Source organism: Merops nubicus, unplaced genomic scaffold, assembly GCF_000691845.1.
Source record: "Merops nubicus isolate BGI_N331 unplaced genomic scaffold, ASM69184v1 scaffold5944, whole genome shotgun sequence".
Taxonomy (NCBI): Eukaryota; Metazoa; Chordata; class Aves; order Coraciiformes; family Meropidae; genus Merops; species Merops nubicus.
This window is the reverse complement of record NW_008606122.1, coordinates 48,509-60,556: the sequence shown is the minus strand read 5'-3', so window position 1 is coordinate 60,556 and position 12,048 is coordinate 48,509. Positions and strand designations below refer to the sequence as shown.

General features: G+C 35.4%; 1 protein-coding gene across 1 annotated transcript in view; it reads left to right on the top strand.

Annotated features, from left to right (window-relative positions):
- The window catches only part of UBR2 (ubiquitin protein ligase E3 component n-recognin 2), a 49,973-nt gene that overhangs the window by 19,966 nt on the left and 17,959 nt on the right, over positions 1-12,048 (top strand). Inside the window, exons 14-25 of the mRNA XM_008939545.1 lie at positions 761-889; positions 1,640-1,823; positions 2,849-2,910; positions 3,722-3,832; positions 5,720-5,785; positions 7,074-7,196; positions 7,579-7,642; positions 7,939-8,063; positions 9,346-9,398; positions 9,652-9,754; positions 10,443-10,491; positions 10,866-11,020. Coding sequence (XP_008937793.1) covers positions 761-889; positions 1,640-1,823; positions 2,849-2,910; positions 3,722-3,832; positions 5,720-5,785; positions 7,074-7,196; positions 7,579-7,642; positions 7,939-8,063; positions 9,346-9,398; positions 9,652-9,754; positions 10,443-10,491; positions 10,866-11,020 — 1,224 coding nt within the window. The remainder of the gene's footprint in view (positions 1-760; positions 890-1,639; positions 1,824-2,848; positions 2,911-3,721; positions 3,833-5,719; positions 5,786-7,073; positions 7,197-7,578; positions 7,643-7,938; positions 8,064-9,345; positions 9,399-9,651; positions 9,755-10,442; positions 10,492-10,865; positions 11,021-12,048) is intronic.

The following is a 12,048-nucleotide window of genomic DNA, read 5'->3' as shown; positions in this document are numbered from 1 at the left end:
TAGTTGTGTGAGTGAAATCGGGTCCATCTCAACCAACTTTCCTTCATAGTGAGAGCTCCAGTTACAACTTAACTGTCAGCAGATTTGTTCCTTGTATTGAGAAATATCTAGTTCTGACATACAAAGAGACCTCTTCACTGTGTTTTATTTTTCCCCAGCCTTGTCATGTGCTGTGTTACATTAAGCGGAGTTTTTTAAAAGCAGTGCAGCTTTTACAAGGGCAAATTGACTGTATGTGTGATCAGTAAGGTGTAAGTCAGAATCACTCCCATTTTTCAGTACTTCAGTAGCATACCTTTCTCAGTGCTTAGCTTTATTTAGTCTGTTTATGATAGTCTCTTGAATATATTGTAATCCTCAGATCATTCTGGCCTTTTTCTTCTTACGCCAAGAGCTGATTAAGTGCTGTAGTACCCAGTCTTTAATTAGTACTTAACTATCCTTAGAAAATACATTCAAACCCCAAAATGTGTAAGATAATGTATGTATGCAAACGTTTTTGTATTTCTCAAAATACTGAAATCTCTGCAGATTTTCATAACAAATAGAGCTCATATCCAAAACCTTTTTTGTCCGAGTATTCTCTTCCAATTCCTGTTTCGTTTTCTTGCTACTATTTTGATGTGTACAATTCTTTTTCATATGGTCCCAAGCTGCTTCTTTCCTGTTGTAGCAACAATATATTTATAAGGACATTGCTAATCTTGTCAACGTATTTCAGTGATATGTGTAGTGAAATGCATAATTCTTTTTGCTCTAGGGTATGGATCCAATAACTCGTCAAGTGGGACAACACATAGAAATGGAACCAGAGTGGGAAGCAGCATTTACATTGCAGATGAAATTGACACTTGTTATTTCAATGATGCAGGATTGGTGTGCATTAGATGTAAGTTCCATCTGAATTGTTTTTACATGTGACTGTGTGGAGGGGATAAAACCCCAAACATGAATACACCTAGCAGTTGAGCTGAACTCAGAGCTGCACGATAAGGTAAAATCATCATCCTTGAGCACATGCAAACCTTCTCTAGATTTAAACACCTTTTATGGCTTGAACTGATCAGTTCATAAGATTGTGGTTAAGCTTTTTAAAAAGTGTTGCAGGGAGAGTTCTGTCACACATCTGAAAGTTCCAGTCATCGCAATACTTGTAATTTTCAGAGAAGAGGGAATATAGGAGTAGGTCCTGAATCTATGAAATGCTGCTTGATGATAGATCAGGTTTCTACTCCCTGAGTGTGTTAGGAGTACAGAACTTCAGCTTGGTAAAAGGTGGAACAAGTGATCCTAGAGTGCTTGAACATTCAAGCTGGTTTTAATATGTCACTGTTAGTTCATGTTCAGATTTTACTACCCTAGCGTGATCATTGCTCTGAAAGTTCCTATAACATCAGTTACAGAAAAAAACCCAAACATACTAATGATTATTTTTTCTAATCAGACATACCAGTATGAGTTTTGCAATCTGTGTCCCCCTTAATTCAGATCCTTTTGTTGGATTTGTTATCTTAATTTTGCAGGGCTGATGGTAAAAATACCAAACCTGTCAGACCTTTTTATGTTGGCTGTATTATTTTGCAGAGCTTTTTTTTTGTTGTTTTTATAATCTCTGTAAACTGTGATTTTTTTCTTTTAGGAAAAAGTGTTAATTGAAGCTTACAAGAAATGCCTGACTGTCTTGATGCAGTGTCATAGTGGTTTTACTGATGGAGAGCAGCCTATTGTTCTTAGTATGTGTGGGCATTCAGTTGAGACCATCAGATACTGTGTTTCTCAGGAAAAAGTTAGCATTCATCTCCCAGTTTCTCGTTTACTTGCAGGTATGAAGTAGTTTTAAAATATTCCAGGAAATGGAAAATGTTGTATAAATATGATTTGTATTTGTGTGTACATAAGAAACAACACAACGGTTGTTTAAAGCCTGAACAGGATGCTTTTGGGGCATATTCTAGCTGTTTGATAGTCTCTAAGCAAAATGTTATCAAGCATGGAGAGAGAAGTTATTTTAGGCCTGGGGGAGATTGTCTCATGCCTGTGGATTTGTCAGGGAAATGTGTTGTAGGCAGTTCCTACTATTTTTACTACTTGAGTGATGCAAACTAGATACAATAAAATGTGGACTGTAATTGATTGGTTTGAGATGTTTAGCTGTCAGATTCCATCAATCTAATCAGTTGAATCAGACTAATCAAGGGTCTGATAGAGAGCAGTTGTATTAAACAGATGTGCCACCAGAAAATAAAGCTATCTCTTTATATTGCATCTACCTTGTTCAACAGTTGTGTTGAAAAAACATTGGTGAATTTTAGTTTACAGAATCAGAAAGTCATATGATAAAAATAAATTCAGAGGTAAAGTGAAAAAGGTAATTCTTAAGTAAAATACTATGTGGCTCAAATAACTTTGAATGTTTGAGTCTTTAAGCAAAACCCTTATAATTTTTAAACAAAGCAAATGACAAAGCCCCAGTGTATTTTGTAGGGGCCTCATTATAGTTTCTGAAATATTTTATGAACCTGTAAAGACTAACAGGATTGAAAAACTGAGGTAATCTTTGGTTGATAATTTGTCCTGATAGACCAAGGACTTGCCTGTAACTAAGGGGACATAATAGAGTGTAAAGGAAGGCAAATCTCACCTATACTGCAGGTTTTTTATAAATACCTTCAGAAAACTTTAATTCTAAAATGTATGCCTTCAGGAAATCACTGTGTAGCTCCAGGTGATAAATCTGCAGACTTACTTGTAATTGTGTCCAGTAGGAAATTAGATGACTTTCTTTTAATATTTGAATTACATAATATTACACACAATATGTTATATATTTTTTCATGTGTTTCTGTAGGCTTGCATGTTTTGCTGAGTAAAACTGAAGTGGCATATAAGTTTCCAGAGCTTCTACCCCTGGTATGTAATTAAATGTAGCATATTCATTAAATGTAATGAATGCTGAATGTGAAACTGGTCCTGTAAATGTAGGATAATTTTAAATAAAACAAAGGACATCTTTTGCTGTGAATTCTGTTCAGAGAGGCTTTCTTTAGTGGATAAAATTAGTGGATAAAATTACTTCTTAAAAGGTGAATATCTAAATACTCATGCCTGGAGCATAAGCAATGAGTATTGCTCTCTTAGATAATTTAGGTTTAGGGTTTGTATTTTGTTCTTCATGCATTACCTTCTTTTTGTAGTAGAAACTGTTTTTAGAAACTCCTGGCAGGATCTGATTCCTTCTGCTTGGCCTAGGTTCTAATTTACTTCCTCAGCTGTTTCTTGCTTCCTGCATGTTCTTATTGATATGCTGTTTCTTTAAGGGGAGGTTGAAAAAAGATTTAAGATCAATTAAAAGAGGAGAAAACATAACTGGGAGAATAAATCCCAGTGTCTTTTGAAACAAGGAATTAACCTTTGAATTGAAAGAAAGCCAGTGACAGTGTGATAGTGTTGATGTTTCAAGATAAGAAACCCACTGCCTTTAAGAATAAACTAAAATCCTCATGGAGTACTTCTGTGGAGCCAAGGCAGAACGTGAGGTTCATTGGCAACAACTGGATAGATGGTGAATAGGCTCATCAAACTTCTGGAATACATGTGTTAGATTTGCTTCTCTTTTGTATTGCCAAAATATTTTAATGATCACAAATACCATCCTTAATTTCAGTCCCATTTTCTTTGAGTTTCTCTGTATGTTTCGAAATATTTCATTTTCTTACTGCAGAGTGAACTTAGCCCGCCTATGTTGATAGAGCATCCCCTACGCTGCCTGGTCCTGTGTGCTCAAGTGCATGCAGGGATGTGGAGGAGAAATGGCTTCTCTCTTGTTAATCAGGTAAGCACATAGCAGCTGTAGAACCACTCTTCTCTGGTAACTCCCCCAAGATAATTTTGGACCTCAAAACCACACCTTTCTGTATTGATTTCAAATTCACTTTTGTAAAATCGTAGGAAAGGCAATGTGAGGTAGGCATTTTGTATCAGCACTCACATCACTTGAATATTTTGGCTTTTAAACTGGTCTTTGATTTCTTAGTCAGAAGTTGCTTGTTTCAGGAGTGCTGCAGTGCTCAGTCAACTTAGTGCTCTGTGCATAAAGTTTCATTAGAATGCAGTTAATGACTCCAGCCTTTTTACTGCATGCTGTCAAACAGCAGGATGAAGTACAGAATTGCATCTTTGGTAATGCATTCATCACTTCCACATAAGTGTCTCAAAAATATGCACTGTTATACAGGTATTATTATTACTATTTATATTTCTAAAATAATTGAAATCCAAAGACCATACAGAAACACTTGAAGCAGCATAGAACTGAGAGTTTTGTGGCTTTTATCTCTCATTCTTCTTTCATACTTCTGGAGAAAAGCTCCTTGTCTAAACCTACATTCTCCAGGTTTGTATGAATTAGGTCTTAGGTGTTTCAAGCTTAACAACTATAAAATAGACACAGTAGTGTCAGTGCCACCCAGCAGGGTGATTGTCTAAAGTCATTTTCTCAACAAGACATAGTTTACAGAAGACATAGGGCTTAGTTCTCTGACAAGCTCTTAACTTGACTTTTTTTGCAAGAATGTTCTTTACCTTCCACAAGCCCCCACCTTCACTAGAGAATTGCAATGCATGTGTACTAGAGGCTGCATTATGCTGCTCAAATATTATATTCTGACACTTCTTGCCTCTTAATGTAAAGGATCTTAATAAAGGTGATGTCCGTAACTGTCATTATTAAAGCAAAAGGAGCTCTAGTTACGTAAAATTATAGCAGCACCCATATTACTATAGACAGCCATCAAATCTGAAATTTCAGTATAGCTTTTGATGGAGTAGTTAGTCTCTGTGTTAAAGTTCCCCTGGTTGTCAGCCTCTTGAAGTTAAGAGCCTGTTTTAGTTTAGGTAATAGAGCTTCTGCAGTCTGGAAGTAATTTCTTTCCTTTGGCTGTGGGAGAGCTTGTGTTCAGCCATCTCCTTTTGGATATTTTCCCAGAAGATAGGAGCAGCCACCAACATGCGTGGATTATTAGTGTGGAGAAGAGAGAGAAGGCAGGCCTAGCTCTCTTCCATGTGATGATTCTGGTGAGAAATTGTTTATCTCTAGAGGAAAATGCAGCATGTTGAAGATTGTCACCAGTCCCAGGTGGAAACCTGGCAGTAGTCTTTACTTTTCCTTAACTGTGGTAGAATCAACCTTTCTCACATTTCAGTGCCACGCAGAGGTTGTGGTGTTGCTGCTGCTGGGTGGGGGACTGTTGAGTTCACTCCTAGGATGGTTTAGGTTAAGTATGGCTCCATCACAATATTAACATTTTGCTGAAATTGACAATTCCTGAAAGATTGTATCTCAAATAATTAAAGACCAATTAATGGAGCAAGGAATAAATATTCCTCCCAACTGCAAGGGCTTTCTCTCTTGTGGATTTCAAACATTTAATTGCTAAAAAAAGTAGATAATTTTAAAATGAAGCCAAAAAAGATCCATGAGATTTTTCCTTCCAAGTGTATGCAGTCTAGATGTTACACCAGTACAGCTGGTCCAGCAACTATGTTTTTGTGTTACATAAAAATGCTTTTTCTTACAAATCTATATTTGTATAATTTTTTTCAAATCCCAGTTTAATTTTTTTTTGTGTACTAGTGCTGTATAACAAAGTTTATTTTTCCAGAATGAAAATAAGTTTAAATCAAATATGTTTTATTATTGTGTTTTGGCTTTGTTTTTCAGATTTATTACTATCATAATGTGAAATGCAGGAGGGAGATGTTTGACAAGGACATAGTAATGCTTCAGGTAACCACATGTACCCATTTTTGTTTTTATCAAGCATTTTCAGGATATGTGTGCATTTGGCTTTAGCTCCATCAGAACCTTTTAATGACAAGGAAATTAATTCTTGTGGAAGAACTTCTATTTTTTATTATATCTGTGTCTTTAGGGGGAAATTTGTAAAGGAAATACTGTTGTGATCCTTGTTTTTTAAATACACTGTGGGAATTGCAGAATTTTCTGTGTAATGTATGTGTAATGCTTTATCTTCAAGAATGTAGTATTTTAACTAGTTGATCATGCTCTACCTGCAGTTGTGTGAGTCTGCAGGTCTTCAGTAATGTACTCAATGTATGTATTGCCTTTTCTCCCTCTCTTGAGAGCTGGCATCTAAAATGCTGGATAGAAAGTGGAACCCTATGTAGTAGTTTTTTAATTTACTTTTTTTCCCCTTCAGAAGAGATTTTTCAAATCTGTCAGTCTACTTAGCTCTGGCACAGAGAGGTCTGATGCCTTACTTCTACACTGAGAGGGACAACAGCTAAAATTTGCAGCTTGGGGTGTGTAGTTCACCCAGACAGCAAAACCTTTTCTCAGGAAGCTGCTCAAATCTTACCTAGAGTTAACAATACCCAAGATGATACGGAAGTCCCAAGTTACTTCTGCTTTCAGATGTATCTCCCTGAGGCTCGATCTGCCCCTAATTTTTAATGATAATCTGCAGCCATCCATTTGGGTAGATAAACTTCAGTTCTCTTGGAAATAATTCTGTCTTAAAGGTGGTCCCATAAGCAATAGTAAACTAACAACAAATATTTTTAATTGGCTAACTTAGATATATTGTTTAACAAACAGAAAAAACTTGGACCAGTCGTGTTCAGAAATGGAAGTAAATGTTTGTGGCTACATTGAAACTAGTATTCTTTCCAGAAAGGTTTGGGAAGCATTGATAAAGTCTTCAGCCTTTGTTTTTTAAATCTTTATGTACTATATACTGAGTGTTATTATGCTTTCTAAAAAGTTGAATCATCAGGAACAGGATTGTAGAGACAAAACCAACCAACCAGAAGTTTTTAAATGAACTTTTAGAATATTTGAGATTGATAGAATAACTCTGAATATTTTACACTTAAAAGGGCGTGAGAAGTTATTGGTAGAGCACAGAAGAGTAAACTCAAGTAGTTAAATCTTCATGCTCAGGATAGAGGAATGAATTTCATAAAGAAAAAGCTGTGAACATTGTATATAAATACATGAACGTGCTATAAGAGCACAATCTATTTTCTGTTTATCATATTTTTTTCTTTAATAGACAGGTGTGTCCATGATGGATCCAAATCACTTCCTGATGATAATGCTGAGTCGCTTTGAACTTTATCAGATATTCAGTACTCCAGACTATGGCAAAAGATTCAGCACAGAAAATACAAACAAGGTATTTTATGTACTACTGCACAGAAAATCTGCAGTTTTGTTTTGGAGAGTTTATCAGGTGTTTTTGCACCAAGACTTGCTTTTCTAATCAAGAAATTGAATAAACCTATTTTAATTTTGTTTGGCCAGTTAGAAATATGCATAAATATTTTTACCTGTCAAATTTACCTGTCAGAAACTGATGATAATTTTTGCATTGTTTAAGAAGCTTGGATTGCATTAGAAGAATGTTTGTATTTCAGCATAGTTTAATTTGGGAGTCTGAAGGGTGAAAAAGGGCAACATTTTTGAAACACTGGAAAAATATTTTCAGCATGTAGAATAATCTTTTACCTTTAATTGAAAAATGTAAATTCTTTCTTTGTGACTTTATTTTAATCCAGGATGTTGTTCAACAAAATAACACACTTATAGAAGAGATGCTATACCTCATTATCATGATTGTTGGTAAGTTCTTAACACGTTTAGTTAATTTTTAAATTTTAATCTCTTTAATGGTCTGAAGCAAGCATTCTTCATTGTCATCTGAAGTTTGGCTCTATTTTGAACTCCCTGTAGTCCTGACTTCTTTACTAGGAGAAAAGCCTTGAAAGAAGATTAATGTAATGAATTTGTGACCACTAATGGGTGAACACAAGATTTCACAGAAGAGATGTGTTTTCCAGTATTTTCCTTCAAGTTGCAAAAGAAGAGAAATAAATGTTTAAAGTCCTAAAAACCAGAAGAGTTTTCTCTTATTACAGGTGAAAGATTCAGTCCTGGAATAGGACAGGTAAATGCAACAGATGAAATCAAACGAGAGATCATCCATCAGCTGAGCATCAGGCCCATGGCTCACAGTGAATTAGTAAAGGCATTACCTGAAGATGTAAGTTACCTGGGGGGGAAGCAAATTCATCTTTGTAAGGCTGATTGCTGAAAATTTTCCTTATGCAAGTTTATGCCACTTAATGTGGAATGAAAGCAGCACGATTATGCTAAGAGCAAGGTTAGTGTGAGTACAGATTAATAGTTGTCATGGAGAAGGTGGGGAAAAAGCTATAGAAGAAGCAGCAACATGTGGAGGAGGAAGGAGCCTGGGAGCTTCTTTAGCTCTTTTCTGGTTTTGATGCTGTTTCTTAGCATACCTTCTGTCTGGCAGTCTCTGCAGTCTGCTTGTAAACCCTGAATAGATGTACAGAAGTGGATTTTTGGAGCTATCCAGAAATATAAGATGTTGAATTTTTAAGCCTAATAAAAATTGAAAAGACATGGAGTCAGACACGATGTAACAACTTGAGTAACATAAATGCTTCATTTGCATGTACAGAAACATATATCTGAATTCTGGTATGAGTAGTTTTGTAGGATAGTAAAAAAAATTTTTTAGAGTGTTTTTGAAGTAAACTTTTAAACTATTTCTGAAGGCAGTCAAAATTCAGAAGCTAATCTTTTACTGTACTAGTAGTACATTTAATGATAAATTCTGAAATATTTGTAATTGTTCTAAATACTTTAAACATTTTGAAAATTGAAATTTTGGGGTAGCATTATGATTTTGTTAAAAAAAAATCTAAGGTTGAATGAAAGAGTAAACTAGGATTTAAGGTAGAGTTCTAAATTACGTTGTCAATCATAAATACTTTTTCCCTGGCCTGTTAACTGCTGTGAATGTGTTGCAGGAAGGGAGTGGGGACATTAAAAAATGATTTGTGTATGAAGTGGTATTACATATTTAGCTGATTTTCTTCCTGCTGCCCTTTGTGGTGGTTTTACCACTTTTCAGTGACTTGTCTTCTTTAGCTTTCCTGTATTTGTTGCATTTTAAAGGCCTAGAAACTAGAAATATTGACTGTATATTCCTAAGATACACTGAGTAAGCTAACGTAGATTTTTCTTCTGTTACTGTTACATCCAAGTTCATTACAATAGGGAAAAACAGGAAAAAATAAGTACTATTTTAAGGCACAATTTTTTGTAAATACTTTTTTTGCAAAGGTGTTATTCCTGGATGTATTTTCATGTTACATGCTTTAGCATTCCCTTAAGTGCCAATAAAATAACTTTGCACTACATTGATTTTGGATCCTTATCTAGGGTTGTGTGATACTTGAATGCCTTTAATTCCAGAACAACAGTAACACACTGTCTTGCTTTTTCATTCAACATAGGAGAACAGAGAGACAGGAATGGAAAGTGTGATTGAAGAAGTGGCATGTTTCAAGTATGTTTCCTTTTATCCTAATATTTCCATTTTAGAATTGGAATATTTAAATTAGTGGAGATGATAGAATAGAAGAAAGGAGTCTGGGTCATGATGTTTTCCCATGGCTTTATTAATAATTTTTAATACTGTTAGTTACTTGATTTCTAGAATGTCTATTGAGCAGTGGTTTTTAGCTGTTCTAGATAACCATTTATTCACAGGTGTTAATAACCAATGACCATATGTCTTTATATATCTTTTTTCTTTGTAGAAAACCTGGATTAACAGGGAGAGGGCTGTATGAATTAAAACCAGAATGTGCCAAAAACTTCAATCTGTATTTTTATCATTTCTCAAGGGCAGAGCAATCAAAGGTAACTAGTAATTCAGCTTTCTGGGGTTTATTTTGTCTTTTTTTTGTTTTGCTTTCTCTCCAAAGCTCAATTCCTTGAAGAATTATTTTCTACTCTCAAGGGCAGAGCAATCAAAGGTAACTAGTAATTCAGCTTTCTGGGGTTTATTTTGTCTTTTTTTGTTTTGCTTTCTTTCTAATTCTTCAAGGAATTGAGCTTTGTTTTCTACTGGTTAAAAGTTAACTTTTAAAAGTCAACTTATTTGAGAATGTTAAAAAAATTTGCCCATGAGTTTACAGTGATGTATGTGCCACCAGATCCTGTGCCCTGTATAGAGCTGCTAAAATCAGTGGGCCTTCAGGAGCTTGTCTGTGGGTTCTCTTATGTCTCATTTTACTGAAAATATTTAAACAGTCTGTATTTTTCCTTACCTTTATGGAAGTTACCATTTTAGCTCAGGCTTGTCTTACAGTTTTATGCTAGAAAAAGAATCCAGGGTGGCTCCAGATGAAAGATTAATTTTGAAGATACATGCCCTACTTTACAAGTAGAATGTAAGACAAACTGAAAATACCTGGAAGCTTTCTTGTTCTATTTAAGGCTGGGAAAAGAGGGGAAAAAAATAATGAGGTAATAAAGCATGAATGGTTTTTTTTTTAGTTTTGTATTTATACAGGTTTTGAGTAATATTGTCACCATTCTATTTCAGGCAGAAGAAGCACAAAGAAAGCTGAAAAGACAGAACAGAGAAGATACAGGTATTTCTTTTTGAGAGAAGATGGGAGAAGGGGGCAGCATTTATCACACTCTGTGTTGCCCCAACACTTGGACTAACATTCTGTACTTGGGCTAGGCAGAAGCTGATTGAAAATGCAGCAATTTCATTTGTATCTCCCTGGTTATAGACAGGAATGTGATCCATCATGGTACCAGCCTTCTGAACAGCTTATTGTTTTGGCTTTTCTGTTCCATCCAAGCCATTTAAAATGCTGCAGTAGCCTGTTATCTGTGATACTGTTCATCAGGCAGTTAGCATACTGTCTTGGGTGAAGCTCTCTGAAAGTCAGACATTTGACATGAGTGTGGCAAATTTTAGAGGTGCTGAAATGTCCAACACAAATTTCCTTTTCAGCACTTCCACCACCAGCTCTTCCTCCTTTCTGCCCACTTTTTGCAAGTCTGGTCAATATTCTGCAATCTGATGTCATGCTGTGCATTATGGGAACTATACTGCAGTGGGCAGTAGAACACAATGGCTATGCCTGGTCGGAGTCAATGCTGCAAAGGGTATGTTGACTTAGGTAAAATTATGATTATGCTAAAGGAAAGAATATGTATTTTAGCATTTAAGATTGCTTTATAAATTTGGGTTGTTTGGTTTCTAACTTACCCAGATACTCTGAATGAGAAGCAAATGTATATACAAGATATACAAGGCTAGGGAAACTCCTCTGCCTCCAATTCAATTTACCTGTAAAAGTGAATGGGAGGCAGAGGTAAATTTCCAATAGAATGCACAGTAGAGGGAATAATTCTACTTGAAATAGTGTTTATTGTGGTAGAGAACCAGTTTATCTGAGCTGTTGCATGTTAAGTAAAGCACACTGGATTTTTCTTGACATTCCATTGCTTATTTTCAGTTTAGGCTAAATCACTTTAGAAAAAATCATGCAAGTACAGAATATGATTTTCCAACCTGAAAATACATCAGCTTCATGAGACTCAACCAAGTTGTTTTTTTCTCACTTTGTAATGATCTTTAGATACCTGGAGGGGTTACTGTAGATTTTTTGTCCTTAGCCATCAGGGCTATTCATATTGGTCAGGGTTGTTGGTTTAATATCCAACCCCAAGCTTCTCAAAAATATTAATGTATTTTTAAGTAACATTTTGCAATGAATCCACAGCTTGGAAACAGAGTATTGATTTTTTTATTTCTGACCTTCAGTTTTACTGAGTGTATGTTACCTTCTATAGCTAAGCTTAAAGTAACACTGGCAATTCTGTATAACTCAGAAAAAGCTGAAAAATGAATGATATGTCAGTATTATAAATCACAACAAAAATTGAGGAATGTGGTTACATTTAGGCAATATGAGAATGCTAGGCCTTGGAATAACTGAATAGAATAAGATTTTATTTTTATTTTTTTGAGACTGAACTAAAACATAGCCATGTGAGTCCCTCTGTGTTGTTTTTCAAAACATGGTTCATTAGGGAGCTGTCACTTCCTCAGAAACTCCTGGCACTTTGTATTCATGGGTAGCATGCAGCTGGACTGCATCTTTCCCAAGGCAGCTCTCCTCTTGGAAGCA